General features: G+C 51.2%; 7 protein-coding genes across 7 annotated transcripts; 4 read left to right on the forward strand and 3 right to left on the reverse strand.

Moving 5' to 3' along the window:
• Window positions 1–136: 136 nt before the first annotated feature.
• On the forward strand, window positions 137–2,570 carry VFPPC_08443 (kelch repeat protein; the record flags this gene model as incomplete). The annotated part of the gene is made up of 3 exons (XM_018287155.1): window positions 137–581; window positions 655–1,585; window positions 1,643–2,570. The coding sequence occupies 3 exons, from the start codon at window positions 137–139 to the stop codon at window positions 2,568–2,570; spliced, it is 2,304 nt and encodes a 767-aa protein (XP_018144043.1).
• Window positions 2,571–4,331: 1,761 nt separating this feature from the next.
• On the reverse strand, window positions 4,332–6,938 carry VFPPC_14406 (C2H2 transcription factor (Sfp1); the record flags this gene model as incomplete). Its single annotated transcript, XM_018292175.1, has 4 exons — window positions 4,332–4,433; window positions 4,497–4,677; window positions 4,739–5,773; window positions 6,079–6,938. 4 exons carry the CDS (start codon window positions 6,936–6,938, stop codon window positions 4,332–4,334), a joined length of 2,178 nt encoding a protein of 725 aa, XP_018144044.1.
• Window positions 6,939–8,219: 1,281 nt separating this feature from the next.
• Window positions 8,220–8,372, forward strand: VFPPC_16086 (hypothetical protein; the record flags this gene model as incomplete). The annotated part of the gene is made up of 1 exon (XM_018293839.1): window positions 8,220–8,372. The coding sequence occupies one exon, from the start codon at window positions 8,220–8,222 to the stop codon at window positions 8,370–8,372; it is 153 nt and encodes a 50-aa protein (XP_018144045.1).
• Window positions 8,373–13,057: 4,685 nt separating this feature from the next.
• VFPPC_16087 (hypothetical protein) lies at window positions 13,058–13,408 on the reverse strand (the record flags this gene model as incomplete). Its single annotated transcript, XM_018293840.1, has 1 exon — window positions 13,058–13,408. The coding sequence occupies one exon, from the start codon at window positions 13,406–13,408 to the stop codon at window positions 13,058–13,060; it is 351 nt and encodes a 116-aa protein (XP_018144046.1).
• Window positions 13,409–14,503: 1,095 nt separating this feature from the next.
• On the forward strand, window positions 14,504–15,256 carry VFPPC_14407 (Hypoxia induced protein, domain-containing protein; the record flags this gene model as incomplete). The annotated part of the gene is made up of 2 exons (XM_018292176.1): window positions 14,504–15,137; window positions 15,195–15,256. 2 exons carry the CDS (start codon window positions 14,504–14,506, stop codon window positions 15,254–15,256), a joined length of 696 nt encoding a protein of 231 aa, XP_018144047.1.
• A 478-nt stretch (window positions 15,257–15,734) lies between these two features.
• On the reverse strand, window positions 15,735–17,252 carry VFPPC_08444 (galactose oxidase, central domain-containing protein; the record flags this gene model as incomplete). The annotated part of the gene is made up of 1 exon (XM_018287156.1): window positions 15,735–17,252. One exon carries the CDS (start codon window positions 17,250–17,252, stop codon window positions 15,735–15,737), a length of 1,518 nt encoding a protein of 505 aa, XP_018144048.1.
• A 1,006-nt stretch (window positions 17,253–18,258) lies between these two features.
• VFPPC_08446 (tRNA dihydrouridine synthase) lies at window positions 18,259–20,686 on the forward strand (the record flags this gene model as incomplete). Its single annotated transcript, XM_018287157.1, has 3 exons — window positions 18,259–18,527; window positions 18,581–20,551; window positions 20,605–20,686. 3 exons carry the CDS (start codon window positions 18,259–18,261, stop codon window positions 20,684–20,686), a joined length of 2,322 nt encoding a protein of 773 aa, XP_018144049.1.
• Window positions 20,687–20,781: the final 95 nt, after the last annotated feature.

Raw genomic sequence — 20,781 nt, forward strand, 5'->3', positions numbered from 1 at the left:
CCTGTTTCGACTTCACCTTCAAACATCGTCGAGCCCACCACTACACTCACGTACCTAGCTAACAACCTGACGTTGAATGCCCAGCGCTCCGCCGGAGATGACTTGATCGAGCAGGGTCAAAGAGGAGTCCATGAGTATGGCGCAACCTTCAACTCCCGGTCAAGCACCGGTATCATCCATCTTCGGCGGCCCTGCGTCCCATGCTCCAACCCCAACCCATCCAAACCCAGTCATCACCAGCCTGGCATTATCGACCACGCCGTCGATGAGTACTGCTCCGACCCCGACCCCGAATTCTGGCGCCTCGTCTTCCAACAACACATACATCATGCCCAACTCCCCGGCCAAGACCCGACCTGTTTCGGATGGATATCGTCCAAAAATCACACGCACTTTGGGCCAGCGACCCGCGTGCTTGGTGAATGCATCTGTGACTTACTGCGGGAACAATCAAATATATGCTTTTGGTGGATTCGATCAATACACGGATGAAGTGTACAACCATGTGCTTCGGCTAGACCTCACAAGTCATCAGTGGAGCTTGGTTGATAATTATGGCGATATTCCCGGCGTGCGAATGGGTATGGAAACGCACCTACTCCCTTCATAGACTATGTATTCGACACTCTCTCAGCTAACCGTACCTATCTAAAGGCCACACTGCCACTTTGTATCAAGGCGACAAGCTATTAGTCTTCGGCGGCGAAAACGAACATCGAACGTACTTATCCGATCTCATCGTCTTCGACCTCAAAACCGCCCACTGGACCCAACCCCAGGTGTCCGGCCCTATTCCCAAAGGCCGAGCGAGACATGCTGCTGTTTTGCATGAAGACAAGCTCTTCATCATTGGCGGCATTACTGGTCAAAATAATTACGTCCTGGATGACATATGCTACCTCGATCTCAAGACCTTCACATGGTCCAAGGCTTGGCGGTTTGTCGGCCGATTCGATCATTCCGCTTCCATCTGGGGTGATCGTGTGTGGGTGTTTGGAGGTCTAAGCGAGGACATGGACAAAATCAGTGACTTGTGGTGGCTTGATCTGAAAGGATGTCCAGAATTTGACTCTCGCCCACATATGGGAGTCTTTGATCGCAATTCCATTGTCAGCAGAGCGAGCGGCTCCCCTCGCCCGCCCTACACAATAGCTCCAGCACCGGCTGTGGGTTCGTCTGGCTATGCTGCAAACTCAAGAACCGCGCAAGTTAATCCGCCATCTTTTCAGTTGAAGTCATATGCCCCAATGGCTCCAGGAACCATTTCAGCTGTAAAGTTCATGTCCGGCCAGACACTCCCCTCCCAAGGCTCCGGAATCCACTACCATCAATATACAGCCGGGACTTTGCTTGATTTTGTGACGCCGGCAGCCACTATCACCCCCAGGGAGTGCTCCTTGTCGGTTTTGGATCTGAATACCCTGCGGTGGCAGAAATTAGCTGAAGGTCGAGAAATTTTCAAACCTGGATATAGATGGCACTACTGTACGATGAACGAGGATGGCACCAAAGCATGGCTGCTCGGTTGTCCGACTGATCCTGTCTCCAATGATCTTGGACCTAATGGGTACGAGGAATACCTCAGGTAAGTACTTTTATTCTGAGCCAAGCACAGCCCATCTGGACACTGACTCTAGTACAGCGATATCATGGAGATTGATCTGCGACGATACGGCTTCCTCGGTAATCATATGACACCCGAGCCTCGAGCCGAGTCCCGGCCTTTAGCTCACTCAAGGTCATCGGAGCAGCCTTCCAAAGGGTTAGGTAGCGACCTTGCGAAGCTCTTTAATCAACCACCGGAGTCCGGTAGTGGCACAGATTTTATCATTACCGCCCTTGCTGAAGACTATGAAGATGAGGACGTACTCAGCTCTGGCCTCTTCCGCTCATCCTCGGCACCCCGAGACGAAAATTGGCTCGCTTCAGATGCTCCAACCTCGCAGCCAATTCACGTGCATAAACTCATCTTACAAGCCCGTTGGCCGCACTTCGCACGCCTCTACAACGCTCAGATGGCAGAGTTTCATACCAAGAAGATGCATATTCCAGAGCCCTACTCGGTGGTAAAAGCTTTCCTTCTCTATCTGTATACCGACAGCATCCACGGAACGTCGGAGGCAGATAGTGATGCCACGACGGATCTCTCGGATGTGGCTGGTCTTTTAGTCATGTCCAACATTTACAACATCCCTCATCTCAGACTTCTCTGCGTCAACCGACTTGCCAAGGAACTCGATGTCGAGAATGCCTGTGTCATCTGGTATTGTTCCGGCTTGGCCAGTGAGGAATGGCTACGTAAGCGTGCGGCTATGTATTGTATGACTCACTGGGGGCGCATCGTCCGTACCCAAGGCTTCCTTCGGCTTCCACGTTCCGCCCTGGTCGAGCTTTCACAAGAAATTGACATGGAAGGCCGCGTAGTGGCGGGTGAAGACCTCGAGTGGGGGAGCATGAGCTCAAGATACGGGGATGGGAGCCACGGCGGTCGAAAGGAGAGCATCAGTAGCAACCACACCCAGATGGTTGAGTCTGAGGCGGACGAGGATGAAGGCATGGAAATAAATTGATGGGCTATGACGCTATTGGCTGCTACGACGAAGCCAGTGTACGAATTACGAGAACCAGGTTTCATGGGGCAACACAAGGCTGGGGCGGCTGAACATCTTTTATCACGAAAACAGTAACAGAAACGCTTTGTTATTGGAAAGCACACTTGTTCTTTTTTCTGTCGGGGCGGTCATTTGACTTGCCTGCGCGTGCATGACTTGTTTCTTACTTGGGGTGATGCATCGCTCGGCGTTGGTGTTGCACTTGTTTGTCCTGTAGCATTTTATGAAGTTCCATAGATTCTATTGTGCGCAGCACCTTAAGATTGTTTGTCGACTGAATTGCAGCTCTATGCTGCCTTTTTTTTCCAGGTCAATCATCAATACCTTGTATGCCAACATTCTGTGACGGTGAGTGGTATTTTATGATGGCATTTCCAGTCTGTAGGAATGGCATGTATGCCGGCTCACACGAAAGCATGTATTGGTATTAGATACCCTACAATGCTACAACGATCAAGTTCACATGACACTCTATACATTTATAAGCAATTACTAGGCAGACAGCCGGCGACAGCATCCATTCTATTCATCGACGGGCTATATTAGAATAAGCCAATTTTCCTCGCAAGATTTTTCTCTATAAATCAATCCACTTTTTAACTTTTGCCAAACAACAAGTAGTTGGGTGTATGTAGAAACTCCATTTTTTCCGAATTGACAAGCCGGACAGGACAAGCTGCCAAAGTGCCGATGAGAGACGAAGAACCAAATAAAACGAAAAGTAGAAAACACACAACAGGGAGAAAAGGCATCGGCAAAGCCTTGCCATTATCAAAAGGCCGAGTCGAGATAGATGAGTCCTGACCAAAAGCCGAACAAAAGAAACATACGCGCGATAGAAAAAAGCTAAATACTCCAGCAAAGTCATGAGAAGCCAACCCAAATTTCTCCGTGATTTCGTATCTTCAAAATCATACAAGCGGCACCAGGAGGAACTCTGACAGATTTGAGGTTGTCCACCTCCGTTGATATAACTCGTAACAGGCCAGTCGGTAGGTCGTACTGTATGCTCGTACTGTATCATGTCGCCAATACCACCTGCATGACTTCCATCTTGATGGTATTACATCGCCCGACAGTGCGGAGACAAGACGTAGCAAGGTACTAGCGAAGAGGGCAGTAAGCCATCATGAAAACCAGTGTAATGTAATGGTAAACTCGTCGTCGCCCAGTAAAGCAGTTGGGTAATCCGAGGGTATCATGCAAGTAGACGAAAAGTATTAGTAATCCCCAGGGCTGCCGTTGAGACGTGACGACATATCGACGTCTTGATTGCCTGGTGGGAACAAGGCTCCAACGCCGACCTTGCTGCGAGACTGGAGAGGCAGCGCCGAGACAGCCCTGAGAGAGAGGAGGTAGATCCATCTTGAATGTCCGAATCGATTTGGCCGAAACGTTATTATATACCAGAATCAGGATGCAATACAACGCCATCGCAATGCGCCACCAAGGGCTGATCAAAAAGCATGATGCAATAAAAATATAGAACGAGAATCGGAAAAAGAGAACTTGGCAAGGCAGCACGGACTCGTCGCATTTTGCCGATCGACAGTGGCCAATCTTGGATTTACAGACACAACATAAGGTAACCCATCCCCGATAGCGTAGACTTGAACGCTATTGGCATACATGGAGAGGTTGCCGTTCATGTTGGGTAAGTGTCGTGTGTGGCGCCATCGTGCAGATGCCACAAATATGTTCAGGGTCCTTCCCTCTCTTCTATTGCATCATTTGATCTTCCCCAATACCCGGCAGGTTCAGGCCAGCAGCCATTGCTTGCATCTTAAACTCGGGATTGCAAGGTAGGGAGTGTGATTTGTGCTACATACACGGTCAGACTACAACATTCTGTGGCAAAATAAGACTATGAACACGGCAACTCACATATTTCAACCCGTTCAAGTTTTTGTATCGTTTGCCGCAAGTTTCACAATTGAAGGGCTTTTCTTTTTCCATTCCCAAGGTTCCGGGGTAGGGGGCACTTGTTTCGGGATTTACGATGGAGAATGTGCCGTCGCCATTCTCGTGTAATTGTTGTGTTTGATGACCGTGTGCTTTGTGGTACCTGAAGAAAGAATCATAGTTAGCTCACGCACAAGCAGGTAAACCAAAGCTGAAAAACTGACTTTAATCCGTTTTGGTTCTTATAAGCCTTTTCGCAACCAATGACAGGGCACTTGAACGGTTTGTGTTCCTCGGGCATCATCATGCTCTGAAGTTTCTGCAACAAGAGCTTGTTGGTCTGAGGATCAGTAAACTGGCCACCTTGCCCCTGTCCCAATCCAAGCTGCGCCAGTTGGGCTTGTATTGATCGATTGCCTTGTGGGAATGCACCGTTAGGGCTGAAAAGGTGTTTGCCAGGGTCGTTGATGCAAAAGTTGGAATCATTGCCATTTGCAAAGTTTCCATCCCCAAGATCAGTGGATCCAGCGCCGCCCATCGGCATCCCAGGGAGGTCTTCATCCATGTCATCCATTGCTCCAGCTGGCTGATTTTGCTGCTGAGGCATTTGCTGTGCGGTTGCCAGAGTTGGAGTGTTGACAGAAGACACAGTGGGATTATTCTGGAGGCCAAAACTAGCGGCGGCTGGCGTGGGTGGTTGAGAAGTGCGTAGGCCCTGGGTAAGTCCGGACGTGTTCATATTAAGTTGTGGCCGCTGTTGTTGCCCGAAGAGTTGTCTCGTCTGGTGCATCTTATTGCTGTCGTCCAGCTCCATGGTACCGATGGCGTCATCCATTTCCATATCCGCGACGGCATCCATGTCATCGTGAAGGTTAGTGGCCAGGGCGGGATTCATCTGGCCTCCATTTACGCCGCCCTGGATGCCACCCAAAGCGCCTGGGGAAAGTGGCTGGCCAGGCGCCTGTGAAGGACCTGGTTGACTTGAGCCAGTCGGCGTTGTCCGCGAGCTGGACAAGTTAGAGGTGCCTTGCATGCCAAACTGAGCGAAGGCAGGATTCCTCGAATTGTTGGGGCTGGGCTGTGTATGGGCCTCCTCGTAGTGTTGCAGTAGGTCGTGGAGGTTGGGTAGGACTTTGCCACAACATGTAAAGTCTCTCATGAAGTTGGCCTCCAGTTTTGGGAGGTATGATGATGAATGAAAAGACGATGACTGAGGAGCGCCGCCAAAGGGGTTGGGCGAGCTGCCTTGCATCATTATACTAGTAGCGCAAGAAGGTTAGCATTTGAACATTTTCATACGGAGCGATGCATGGCCTGTTGTGTCGTCTTCAAGTGCGCCAAAGCCTTGATTCCCCCAAGCCCACAAGTGGTGAGGGGATGGGTTCACGCGGGGCGCTGACCAAGATTCACAGCAACCAGCCAGTTCGAATAACCACTTGCCACAACATGTTTTAAACCAAAACATGCTTTGAAATGAAGAAAACAGAGCGGCTACTGTCAAGCGACAGATGATAGAGAGGGGTGTTGATCGCAAAAAGCGACATGCTGCGCTGGTCAGACTTACTCGTCACGAACAAAGCTTCCAAAGGACATGCCGCCCCAACTCATACCGCCCATTAGGCTCCCGGCCAGAGACTCTCTGCGATTTCGGTTGACGTTGTCACGATTCTGGTTGTTCACGGAAATGGGTTTGGGGCCGGCGCTCACGAAGGAGTCCTGCCGGCCGCGGCCAAGGCCAGCAGCGTCGAGGGCGCCTGAAGTCATGGTGAAGGCGTCGCAGTCGTCGGGGTCTTGTGTAATGTCGTCGTCGGGAGTGGTGACGAAGGTGGTTTCGCTCAACGTCAGAGAAGGTGGTGCGTCTGGAGGAGATTTGTCGATGGGAGATTGCCTGGAGGAACAAGCGCTGGCGTTCACAACAGATGTGGCACGAGTGCTTTGGGAAGATCTTGGGAAGAAAAGGTCGGGAGGAGTAGTTTCCGTTTGAGGCGACGGCGACTGGGTCCCAGTCGGCGACGCTGATGAGAAGTCCTGGGGCGACAGAGACAGAAGAGTGGTGCTCCCAATCCAGTCAGCTTCAGCGTCAGTGTCAGTGTCAATGTCAATGTCAATGTGGGCGTGAGAGTGGGCGGAGGCGACATTGACATTGAATGCCGCGGAACAGGCAGCGAGGTCGCTGGAGCTGGCCCAGGCGGTGGCGCTGGCATTGGCGTCGGTTATGGGGCTATTGGCGCTTGTTACGGTGCTGGATCCGGACATGGAACTGCAAGTCGTATTGGTATTGGTATTGGTATTTTGACTCGATGTGAGCGTGGACAACATGCTCTTCACTGTCCTCGGTAGCCGCTCGTCCACGTCCATGTTCATGTCCCCGTCACCGTCTCTGTCTCTGGGGCCGCCATGAAACCAACTCAAGGCGGAGCGCATAGCTGCTCGTAGTTTACTTGTCAAGATCGGGGTATTTGGGCTCAAAAGTAAGACAAGTTTGTTCGTGTGCGTTTTAGAGTCGGTTTCGATACCCTTCTCAGTGTTATTTGCTGGCTGTCGTTTGCTATTTCTCAAATCCACTGCTTGGTTTATCCGTATTGCGCCCTAAAGCCATCAATCAGATTGCCACTTTGTGGCTCTTACAGCGCAGGGCAGGGCAGAAGCAGGGCAGAACAAAACAGGTGAGTGCATGCGTAAGACGACACCACCAGATCTGACGGAATAATGGTATTTGAGCAGTGGTTGGAATGATGCAGTCTGGCTCCGGGGAGGTTTATCAATAGTCCCAGTGAGTTCAAAGATCAACAACTCGAGGCGGTATGGCTTGAGAACAATGATGTGGCCGGGTCAGAATACATGGTGGTGCTGGCGATGTGGTGGTGTGGTGCAGATATAATAAGTGGGAGATGTTCTGCTCCTGAGCAACAAGGTTGGCAAGCGCCAAAAAGAGTTCCATGCACGCACATTGAGTCAACTCTCCCCAGACTCTGTCGACATAAAAGTTCTTTGGTTTTGCAATCCCCTCGCGCGCCCGGTCACCTAACAAGGGAGTTAAGTTGCCACCGGGCTTGATACCAGGCAGCCTAGGGAGATGTATAGTAGGGGGTCAAAGGCATTTAAGCTCCTAAAGAGTGTCTCATATCGCAGTGTATGCTAACATATATTGAGATGAGTTAGTGTATACTTGGATGTGGGCAAATATATTTCCCACAGACTGCAGCCAGCCATCATGGAGATGGGGTGCACGACCTGTTGACCTCGAAGCGTGTAAGTCGGTTGGGCCTGGCACGGGAAGATGGAAGAGTGCCGCCACTCACACTTGACAAAAGAAGTGACACCAACCAACACCCGATGCCACAGATGACGACTGTGACCTCTCAGGGAGAGGCGTGGTCAAGTTGGCTGGTGAAGTCGCAGTCGCATGGCGGTGGGTGGGCGCAAGGTGGCCAGTGAATGAGTCAGGGCAGATCTCTGGAACCTCTCGGCATCGGATTTAGTGGAGAAGACTACTTAGAGCATTCTAGCCTGGGCCAGGTGCGTCCAAGACAGCATCGGGTCGAAGGATCCAGCAAACCCTCGGTACTGGCGCAAAAAGAAGCATAGAAAAGTCGGAACCGCAGATCAAGAAGTGCTTTAGCAGCCGAAGTCGCGCGGCCAAGGTTTTTCCCTTTGCAACGCAAAAAATACTTTGCATACGGTGAAGTCCATCATGAACGTAATATGGCCACAGCAGTCGGACACCAAAGTGCCAAGGCTGGGGGTCTGGTGGTTGCTGGTGGCTGCTGGTTCCGGACAGACGCATCAAGACCAGAGGCTGGCCAGGATGGTGGCCTGCTAATAGTAATGGTGCCAGGCTGTACGATGGCTACCTAGGTAGTTAGCTCCGCCAACCAGCCCCAGTACCGTCTTGTAATTATGCGAGATTAGGTGGCCCAGGTGCTATTGATGTTGGCAGGCTTTCGTTGGGCTAGGAATTCCTGGTCGTAAGATCACTATTCCGGGTCAGATACGCGGAATTCCAACAGAGACAGGAACAAAAGGGGATATGGAGCAAAGTTGCATTGTTCTACAGAGGAAAGGGTGAGTGGGTGGCCCGGACGATCTGCATTGAGTCAAGTACATCGTCGAGCCTTCCTCAAGAGCGATCTCCCAACTTGCACCAATTACCAAGTGGGCAGGCGTACGGCGCAGCCAGGCAGAAGGCAGGTGCGATGTGGTTTCGAGCTCTCAGCAACCACCATTGTCTCTCCAGGTCCAGAAGCAAGCAGCCCAAGTGACAAGCCTACTGTACAATTCATTTCGATAACTTGCCAAAGTTCACAGGTTACTGTAAAGCCGCTGCACATAGTGTACAATCATACGGTACTACAGGCCACATAATTTCTCTGGTCAACTGGTCTAATTCTCCAGCTTTCTGGCGTTGAAGCACGTAACAGGAGGAGCACCGTGTATGCACTGACAGCCTAAACTCACTTGAAGGCGCCTGATAAGTCAACAAGGTGGGGCATGGGCGATGGTACCACACGGATACTAGGCATGAGGTTTCCTGCACCTGCCAGTTCCATGTATTCACAAAGTCTTCTCGAGTATAGTTTAGTCTCAAGGTTCAACGGGCTGCAATGCTGGTGCGTCACACTTCTAAAGTTCTCAGATTCCAAACTTCAGCCTGCTCTGCTCTGGACAAGCTCCCGCAGCTTGACTTTGGCGATTCCATTCTTCCTCACATGCAAAGTATGCACCGAGAAAACTAAAACCAGATCGCAGCAAGCTCAGCCGTTGCCAAATCCACGCCGCACACGTGACGCGTGCCAAGACCACTACCAGCTGTAGGAGAGTCATTGCCAACATGACTCCCAGACGTGACGTCGTGTCCTTGGAAAACGCCACGCACCAAATGCCAGTCGTCTGGGCAGGCAAAATACCAATGGGGACTCAACCCTGAAGCTGATTCCTTCTCAGCTTGGAAGGACAATGAAGCTGGAAACAGGGCCTTCAGCGACAATTACAGGAACAGGCCCACCACATATTACACACGGAGTGATGCTAATCAAGTTCATGCCCAGACTGTGTCAGGCGGCCAAAAGGTGTGAGGCGCAGGGTCCTCCCTTTCGTTACGGAAGTCCGGGAGTGTTTAGCCACAAAATGCAAAGACCGCTCGGTGCGATTATCGTAATGCCCGGGGAAACGGACAACTCTGGATATGGGGCCAAAGTCTGAATGACGCGGTATCCAGCGTGGGCCTCTCTGGCTTACATTTGTAGATCAGTGTTGGATCCAGCCATGGAACTCGCAGCGTCAATCAACGCCCGCAGTCTGTGTGCAAGAGCCTGGATGAACAAAGGACGGGTTTATGCCTTCATTCCCCGTATTCCGTACTCCATGACCACTCAGGGACAATCAAGGGTTCCCTGGCACCCGCAAGCGAGCTACCCTTTCAGAACAGCGGTGACGTCTGGCGAGCCCAGTTGGGTCTGGTGGGATCTCGACTTGCAGGAAGATCTGATATGTTGCGTTATTTATCCTGGCAAACGAGGCACAACAAACGCGGCAAAAGCGGTGGTCAAAGTCTGAATGTGGAATTGAGGCGGTTTGAGAACCTTGCGGCTATTCCTCTCGTGTGCTTTGTTTCACGACATTGCAGAACGCAGTGCTGCGCTCGAGACATGGATGAGGCCCTGCACAGATGCCATTTCCCGTCAAAGCTTACTGATGGTATGCATTGCTGGTGGCATGCAATCTACAGGAACAGAGTAGGTTAATGCTTACTTTCGGCCCTTTCCCCAATCGAGATCCAAAATGCAAATTACTCCATCCACGAGACCAGAGGCGAGATTTGTTTATATGCGTTCTTAACTCGTTCCCCAGCCGAGTGCAATGAGCTCGGCAAAATGTGGTATCCCCAGTCTGGACAGGGACATCTGGAGGGCCAGCTACCCATGATTGTGGCTTCTCTCCTTGATACGCGACGTTCTAGAAAAACCTGGAGCGCAGTTGGCGCAGCACATTTCAAGGATTCTCCAGTCGTCCGAGAGTGACTATGGGTTGACGACCACGGACTTTGGCATTGGTGCCACATGTTGACTTATTATTTTGACCATCTTCCGCTTTTTTACTTTTTACAGAACTCAAGCTGGTAGCCATCCAGCACGGGAAAGGCGGATGCCACCATGGACCACTTTTTAACAATAGACCATGAATTTCATTCCACAGATCAAATCAATTCGTAAACTTATTTCCGGATTTCCAGGTGTCCCGAGTCAGACCCCTGCAAGTGAAATTGTCACAGAGGTCGGCCAAGTAATTCTGTTGCATTAAACCTTTCATCGGCTGGTTTACAACGGACGGAAACTTTTGCTCAAACAGTCTCGTGCAACACCTCGTTCATTCGACAACAGGCTCGATCGGGAAGTTCTCTGCGCACGTTTGATCGGTTCCGTGAATATGTGGTTGAGATGCTACGCTGTGGCGGCTGCACCACTGTATCAACCAGCGCAATTGGCCCGGTAGATTGTGGTTAGGCGTGCCCCATCTGCTCCTCGGTATTATTAGAAGTCGAGACAACATTGAACTTGATGGTCAACCGGTCCAAGCTACCTAGATAGCCAGCATTTAGATTGGGCGGTATTAGATCAATGTTGCTCTACAGTCTGGCCAGCAGCCATTGGTATCAAGAGGCTCACTCCTTGAGTCACTAGACATTTCGCCGATACACGTCAATAAACACTCATCTTTCTAATTTATCGATACTGCCGAAGCTGAGGCGACATCCCGTGAGATGGACCTTCAAGTAGCGGAGACGCCCAAGTTCTACACAATGGAAACCCTGCATCGAGACCCATCAATGGAACAAACGGATCCCTTCCAGAGCACAGCATACCGCTGGAATGTCACCAGTGGTCTTACTAGACCCTGACAAGCCTGATGAGAAACACAACTGGTCAAGTGGGTTCGTTTGGGTCTTCGGTACCACCGACTGGTGCAGTCTGATGGTCCACCCGGGTCTAAATTCCGGCATCAAGAACCGGCTGCTGGCTGCCCAGAATAGAGCCACGCCGAATGCGTTGTAATGCCGCTGGCGGAATTTGATTTATATCGCATTCTACTTAAGCGGTGAAAGACCAACAAAGCGGTCGTTACGATACATTCTCATTACAGACCCGGTATTCAGGGTGCGGTGTTACAGTCTGTGGGCGAAAGGTATTTAGCCACATCCAGGCACATATCAACACTTCTCGATATCATGCAGCGACTGTGATATGCCAAACCTTATACTTCCCAGGTACCTACCTACCTAGGTAGTTGAAACACATTTGACTCCCATTGTACGTAAACAGGCTCGAGAAGAAACAACAACTCATTCAATGGACATCAACTAAAGACAGTACCGTGCACCAACTTCACGGTGTACAACGAATAAAATTGTCACTTTGGAAGCCCAAAAAAAAGAAGAAAATGAATAGGCAGACAGACAGAAGGATACAATAAAAAAGAAACCCAGACCCAGGAATCGAACCTGGAACTGCGCCCCCCGGAAGGGCCAAGGATGTCCGCTGAGCGGGCTACCTTGGTGTCATCCGCCGTGTTACCATTACACCAGTCCAGGCTTGTTAGTAATGAGGCCTTGGTACATGTAAGTACCTAGGTAGGTTATAAACCGTCTGGCTGTCATTCATTTATGACGTCAATCGAACTAACGTCACAAGTCGAAGGACGTGTTAGTTTGAGTTGCAAAACAGCTCCCAATGGAGAAAATCTTTGGACATCAGGCAAGGTCAGATATTCAGGGTCTTCAGATGGGCTGTGGTCTGTGTTTATATTTTCCAGGCTGATCCTGACCCGCAAAAAAAATGCCTCATGTGGAAACAGACACTTCGCTTACGAGAGGGTCAACTTGTGTCTCACCTCCCACAACCAGCCAGAGGCGACCAACATTATCGAGGCACTGAAAATCCACACCAACCAGGGTCTTTACCGTGGCTACAAGCTCTTCCAACCTCTCTCTTGCGCTTGATAATTTCCCACGTGCATGTTGCGGACTAGTTGCTTCTACTCTTCTCTATTTGTTTGGGCCCTTCACATCCCGTTCAACCTGCCCTTGGTAGCCAAGATGCTGCTCGAAATCGGTACACGAGACTTCTCCCAACGGAGACACCTACTCTGGAACTGTGCATAGCTGCAAGAGGTAGCTCGCTTTGCCAACTGCAGCAACTCCTACTGTTCCAGCATGGTGACAATGGCATCATTTTTTTTTTTCGGTTTACTCATGTAACATATATCCAGCTTACACAAGTAGACTGGCTTCCTCGTCTCTTCGACCCAACGACGACCAACCGATGTCGTGCCCTTCCAAGGGGAACCGAACACCGCAGAACATATTTATGGACAATTAGGACGGCCAACTATCACCAAACACCCTTCGTAGCCTATAGGAATGACGCAATTCGTTGGGTTGGTATGAATGTCGACAGTAGGCCCATGCATTCCCTACCCTGTAGAGTGACAGACGACGATGTGATAGATTGTGGCATCAGATGCTTGGTAACTCCTGGAGCCCTTTATCAATTACAACGGACAATGTGCTGAGCTATCAAACATGAATTGACGCCATTGAAGCGTGGTTTCCGAATATGGAAACGGGACACATAGGCACAATGGGGATCCAAGCCACCAGCATCGAAGCAGAAACCATCTGGTCTGCTTGATTCGACGGCTGCATTGATCAATTGATGAGTTGGTCCGGCACAGGTCCACCCGCCTTTGTTCATCTCAAACTGCTCAGATCCCGGCTGTGCTGCAGTATGGCATTGACATTTCCATTGATGTTTGCAGGGCTGAATATCCTGGCTGAACATGGTCAATTTCCTCTGACAGGCATTGCCATGTAAAAGATGATGAGCAATAGGGACCATACATCAACCTGGTTGACCTTCATTACCAACAACAGCTCACAGAGATTTGGAAGCACGGATCGTACCGGCATGCACGATTCTCAACTTGGACATAGATCGCATCTTCTCGGGGAGCAGAAGACGGGGCATGCTTTAGACCTGGAGACAGGTAGTAGGGTCCATGTGTCGCGCATTTCTCGGCGATGGCGCGGTGAGTCAGTTGTGGTCGAGCAAATGAGCCTGCTGACTTTGCAGACAATTTCATGGTACGGTCAAAGTGGGCGGAAATTTCTCGGCCTCTGCCTGCAACGGGGTTCCTCGGAAGAAACAGGACCAGATTGAAATGCCACCCAAATATCGCCTTGTCCGTTCAGTGTATGGTGTGGTGGCCAGTAAAAAAGCGCAGTTGATGATTACACACTTCCGTCACAGCTGACATCATCCCGGTGTCTACACGCATGAGTAGCTTCGCTACCTAAGAGTGCAAAGGTACCAGACAGGGTCATCAATCGTGTCATGGAATTGAAGGAATCAATATATAGCCCATTCCGCCTCGATTCATTCTTGGCCCCTTCCCATAATTTACAATACAATCCATTGCATCATCATTACTTCGTACTGACAATATCAATTCGTGGGTCACTAGCTCACTGCATTGTATCCATTACCATCTGCTGTTTTGCATCTGCTGTTTTGCTGCCACGAGCAAGGATTCGCCGGAAACAGCCCTCCCAGCCGTCGTACGATTATTCGACAACGCTCACAGCACTCAACCTCGTCTACCCGCCGCTACAAGCCATTCGCACGAATCAATCGACTCGAATTTATTTCGCCCAATAAATCCGGGACACTTGACACAATTCGCACTGCTCTCTCCCGCCGGTAAAGCCGCAATCCGGAGCGCACCACTTTCACCTTTTTTTCAGCCATTGCTGCCACAATCCCCGCGGCGATTGAGCTCACATTGACATTTTCCTTGAACCCCCGGAGCTTCGGCAACTCACAGCTCCACCCTCGAACCTCAAAAAGTCAAATACATCACTAGCTATAACAACACCACCTCCTCTCCGTCAACTTCACCCAACCAAAAGCACAACTACCAATTCAACCGTCAAAATGAAAGTCGTCAGCAAAGAAGAAGAAAAAGCCCACTACAACGTCGTCGTAAAGGGCGGCCTCTATGGCGGCACAGCAGGTCTAGCTCTCGGCATGGGAGGCGTCCTCCTCGCCTCGCGTCGCTACCCAGCCTTCCGCCAGCTCACACTCCCCTTCCGCGCATTCCTCATCACCTCGACCGCGACCTTTGGCGCCATCGTCAACGCCGAGCGCTTCTCGACCAACTTCCAGCGCGCAAACGACCCCAGCTACGGGTACAAGGATGCGTCGCAGCGCGCCATCCAGGTCGCGCGGGAGAATGAGTCGGCCTACCAGCGCTTCATGGAATGGGGCAAGCAGAACCGGTATAGCATCGTGTTTGCCTCATGGCTGGCGAGCATGGCCGTTGCGCTGGCCATTGTCGGCAGGGCCCCGATGAGCACTTCGCAGAAGTTGGTGCAGGCTCGTGTGTATGCGCAGGGCTTGACGCTGGCGGTGCTGGTGGTGAGCGCTGCGTTTGAGATGAATGATGCGAAGAAGGGGAGTGGGCGGTGGGAGACGGTCATGGTGCTGGACCCGAATGATCCGGAGCATAAGCACTTGATTGAGAAGAAGATTCACAAGGAGGAGTATGAGGGTCAGGATTTGTGGATGGGTAAGTTTTACGTGTCCCTCTTTGAGAAGTAGAGAAAAAAAAACTAATGATGGATAGATATGGTTGAGGCTGAGGAGCGACGACTCGCCGCGAAAAAGGCCGCTGGTAACAAGGCATAAGTTGGTGTTTACTTTCTGCGTCTTGCTCAATTGGGCGTCATATCATAAATCTCCTATTCTACTTATTATACTGAACGCTGGAGAGGCAAAATCAAGAAGCACACTGTCATATTAGGGGAGGGAATGGCGTTTTCGGATACTTGATTCAGGGGGCATTTCTCAAAAGTTGGAATCCTGTCAAGTCTGCATGCATGGTGCATTGTATTTTTAGCGTCATCAACATGTCAATTTGTATAATCTACTTTGAAACCAACTCCATCTTGGATGCTCTGTTTGTGATGTTTCGTGAGAAAGCTTGATCGTAGACATTCAAGCAATGCCACTTATCAAGCTGAGACAGACCCTAGGGATCTGGAAGAACAGGATACTCGCAGCTGTCAGACTCACTGTATATTCTTACGCAGTGAGGTGAATATTGTTTTCATCTCATGCTCATCTTGTAGCATTCGCCATGTCATACCCAACTCCCGCTCAAAACTTAAACTTCAATCGTAAAATGACTAATCTGCGAATAATACGCATGTACCGCCAACTCCAAAATCGTCACATCCCCAAATACCTCGCTCCCGTCAAAGCCCCCAATCACCAAGAGCCTGCTATCATAAAGCACTGTGCCGTGATATCCCCTCCCACTGGGTGGTTTTCCGTATACTTTCCGCTTGTCCCACGTCATCGTCACGAGATTAAGCAACAGCACATCGTTGCAGTAATCGTTTCCGTCGTGACCCCCCAGCACAAATAGGTACGAGCCTACGATTGTGGCCGTGTGCGATAAACGCCTGTATGTGACGGGTATGGAGACTGCCTTCCAGACGTGCGTTTCCACGTCATATACCCAGACGTCGTCGAAACACTCGCCGCCGTCTGAGCCGCCGAATATAATGAGCTTGCTGCCAACCATATTGGCCGTGTGGTAGCCACGAGCTTTGGGACGGTAGTCCTTGGTTGAGCTGGAGGATGACTTTTCGGGTCCGGATATGAGTTTCCATGACATTTTGGTGGGATCGCTAACGTCCAGTCTCCATATGTCGTTTAGTGCTCTGACACCATCACCGCCTCCAAACACATAGATGCCATTCTTGTACAGGCATGCAGTGTGGGCTCTTCGCTTTGAAGGGACCTTGTCTCCTACTATGCGAGGTTTTGTCCATCGGAAATTGACGGTATCTAAAACGTATACATCATTGTAATAGGCCGGGCCGTCGCCACCGCCAAACACTACGAGCTTCTTGCCCACGGCGGTACAGGTCATCGCTCGGAGGGGCATGGGGATGTCGCCGACCATGTGCGGTACGGACCAGTAGAACGCATCGCCGTCTAGTACGTAAACTGCGTTGAAACATGTTCGTGAGTCGCAGCCTCCAAAAATGTAGACATTGGACCCAATCAACGTTGTCGTGTGAGCTCGGAGGTTGGAGTGTGGCGACCCAGATACAAACGCCTTGGACCAGTACATGCCCGACGCCGGGGCAGGCTCAACATCTGGCGCATTTTTGGGATCGGGCAACGGCGGAAAAGGTACGTGTTGCCCTCGCGGAGGTCGAGTAACTCTGGTAGTCTGGCGAGCTGTGGCAGAGGAAGACAGGGCTTTTCGACTGCTGCCGCCCATGGAAGAATTGGTTCTTGACCCGGACGGCCGCTTTTTCTCCTTTTCTTCATCTTCGGCGGTGGGCTCGGCAGAGCCATTCGAAACGACAGAGGCTTTGGCTACATATGTGCTCGAGCTGGCATTCGACACTTGAGAGGCGGATTGCGATCGTTGCCGGATAGCGAGATCGGACGGCTTCCTTCGCTTGTCATTGATGCTCTTGCTTGCGAGGTGACCCGGCGTATGGCTACGCGGTAAGGGAACAGGTTCTTGATCCGAATCATCTGAGTCGTGGTATATCGCCGTCTGTTGGTTTGGCGAAGCGGTCGAGAGTGCCTTGTTTGATCGAACAGACTTTGTTTTGACTGCCTTGTGAGGCGACCGCACTGACTTGCCAGTGTCCGCCATGGCGTCACCAACCGAAGCTCATTGCCTGCGTCACACAGCGATAAGCAAAGGCCCCTTGCGCGGTAGAGGCTCGGATTCGACGGGTAGCACGGGCAGAAGCAAAGAATCAGGAATTGGGACAATTTTGTTTATGCGGAAACGACACAATTGCACGCATTGTCGCGATGATCAGTCAAGTCAGGTCCCTTGCCACTTTCCTGGGCGGCGGCGCGTCTGAGGGGTAGCAATAGTGCGGTTAAAGCCAGTGCAGTCAATGCACCCAGCCAGGCCTTCATTGGGCTGACATGGTTCTGATACAAAGCTGTGGCAGTTTGGTGGCAGGAGCAAGCATCAGTCGCACCTGCCGTTCCCCGCGAACCAGGCCTGACCCCACCACAAATCCAGTGTCCGGCTGCAGTGAAAAGCTGGCACCTGGGCTGCATGGAACATGATCAAACAGAGGTGTGGTGCCGTTAAAAATATTTTTGTTAGGTATGAATTACTTCTGCCCTACTAATTGTGTAAATCCAGAGTTCTAATTGTAGTACTTTCCTTCCAATGTATTGATATCAGCGAAATACTACCTCTTGTTTGGAACACTGAACTCGGAGTGTCGGCTCAAGTGCCACCTACCAACTGCCAACACTGGCAGTCAACTACAAGCCAATTGGCTGCCCGATTTTACTCTGCACATGTGCATGTCTGGTCTGCTGCGTAGAAATTTTTGCCTCCACCACGATTCACTCAACTTCACAATATACTCAGAAGAAAGATAAAAGTGCCGAAAGGTCGCCTCATTTTGTATCAAGTTTCTTCCCGACTTCACTTGGAATTGCATTGACCTGAGAAACCGATGTACCGGCGTCTAGAGTGAAACCACCTCCAGCCGCAAGTCGAGCGTTTGCTTGAAAGTCTCACTTGTCTGCTGTCTTTTGCTCAACAAGATCCAGCCGAGAGAGCAAACGGACAAGCACAATTTGATTTGCAATCACACGAATATCCGGACCAGACACCCTCTGCTCCTACGATGGCTGAGAATACAGAGGCCAGCAAGGCCAGCCAAGAACTACCCCCTGCAACTGAATCTACACACCATGAACCAGATTCTCCTGAGCAACGAGCTGCGAAACGACTTAAGGTGGACGGTCCAGCTGACTCAAAGGATGGCGCAAATTCATCTGAGGTAACTCACGCGGAGGCGTCTCAAGGCGCCCAGACGAATGGCAACGACGAGACAGCCTCGAAGCCCGCTGCACCAGCAGATCGTCGTTCTGGGGTGGCACCAGTTAAGAAAGAGTGAGTAATACATGATATGTCTGCTAATGCATTACCTTACTAACGGTGTCTAGATACCTCATTGATGTATCTGCGTTGAAAAGCTCAAACACGGACATGGTGGATGACGACGCAGCTGAAGGTCGAGTTGACGCAAGGGACAGCAGAGATAGTAGAGACACTAGAGATGGCAGGGACAGCAACGGAGTTGGCAGAGGGAAAAGGGCCAAAAAGGAGAAGCGAAAGAAGGGTCAGAACACTGAGCGCTCCTTCGGTCGTTTCGGAGACTCAATTCAACTCTGCAACAGCCGGGCCATGTATCCCGAGTTTTCACCACACCCTTGCAAATTCGGCGACGACTGCCGCATGTCCCATGACCTGCGAAAGTATCTCGAGGAAGGACGTCGTGGGGATGTTGAGACTCTTGGAGGTAAATGTCCCGTCTTCGAGGAGTATGGTGTCTGTTTCTCTGGCTGGAAATGCCGATTCGTTAAGAGCCACATGAAGGAGGTTGAGCACGAGGACGGACGAAAGGAGCTGGTTCTGATCGACAACTCGACCAAGCCAAAATCCAATGGCGAAAATGGAACCGAAACCAATGGCACGAAACCAACTCACGTTTCTGGGGTCGATGAGGTAGATGAGCGCCGCCCCGGCATCTACAACAATGTCCCCATGACCACCAAGATTGAACTGAACCGGAAGCGAATCGAATTCACCGAGGCAGACAAATACATCAAATGGATGAACGACGAAGCCACTCTCAACAATGAGTTCCACCATCGGCGTAAGGACCAGTCCAACGAAGGCATCGAGGACCTACGTGCCAAATTTATCGACCCTCCCTTTAAGCCGTCCGAAAAGCGTCGACTGTACTTCGGCCCCGAGACCCCTACCCTCGCACCACTCACCACCCAGGGCAACCTCCCATTCCGTCGTCTCTGCGTAGAGCTCGGCTGCGAACTGACCTACTCGGAAATGGCCATGAGCATGCCTCTCCTCCAAGGCACCAAAGCTGACTGGACGCTCCTCAAGGCCCACGAATCCGAGGTCCAACCACCAGCCTTCAAACCCAGCAGTAACAACTTCGTCTTTGACAATTATGACCACTCTCGCGATCTGCGATTCGGCGCCCAAATCTCCGGCAACCAGCCATGGGTCGTCACCAAAGCTGCCGATGTCCTCAACCGCTACTGCCCTCACCTCCGGCTCATCGACCTCAACTGCGGCTGTCCAATCGACATGGTCTTCAAGTCCGGCGGCGGCTCTGCCCTCCTCGAGTCCCAAGGCAAGCTCGAGCGCATGATTCGCGGCATGAACGCCATGTCCGGCGAGATCCCCATCACCGCCAAGATACGAACTGGCGTGAAGTCATCTCGCCCAACTGCACCCACCATCATCTCCAAACTGGCCTTTGGCTCGCGCGAGCACCGCGAACGTCTCGGTGCCCCTGGATGCGCCGCCATCACCCTCCACGGCCGCAGCCGCGAGCAGCGATACACCAAACGCGCAGACTGGAGCTACATTGGCGAGTGTGCCGCCCTCATCAAGACCTACAATGAGCAAAAGGAAGCTCTCACCGATACCGCCGCCGAACCCGACCCCAGCACTCTCCCCAACTCCAAGGACGGAAGGATATACTTCCTCGGAAATGGCGACTGCTACTCCCACACAGAGTACTTTGAGCACATTTCCAAAGCTCACGTCGACACCGTCATGATTGGTCGCGGGGCCCTCATCAAGCCCTGGCTCTTTGAAGAGATTCAACAGGGCCAGTACCTCGACAAATCTGCCACCGAGCGTCTCACGTACATTGAAAAGTTTGTTCGCTACGGCCTCGATGCTTGGGGATCAGATGAGCTCGGCATCGGATTCACTCGCCGTTTCCTCCTGGAGTGGCTGAGCTTCGCTCATCGCTACATACCCGTGGGACTGCTGGAAGTCTTGCCGCCCAGTTTGAATGACCGTCCACCAGCGTATACCGGCAGAAACGAGCTGGAAACACTGATGGCGAGTGGTAACTACAAGGATTGGATCAAGATTACGTATGTTGCTTCACTTCTTGTTCATAATTTGGACTCACTAACATCATATCCAGGGAAATGTTTTTGGGACCCGTTCATCCTGGCTTTGAGTTTCAGCCTAAGCACCGGTCAAATGCTTATGAAGCAGAAGGTTAAGGCTGCTTGTGAGATGGTATGGACGAATAGACAATGGAATTCATGAATGTGCATAGAAGGAGTCAAGTTGCTATAGAATGACTGTCTGCATGTAG

Source organism: Pochonia chlamydosporia, chromosome 4 (genome assembly GCF_001653235.2).
Source record: "Pochonia chlamydosporia 170 chromosome 4, whole genome shotgun sequence".
Lineage (NCBI taxonomy): Eukaryota > Fungi > Ascomycota > Sordariomycetes > Hypocreales > Clavicipitaceae > Pochonia > Pochonia chlamydosporia.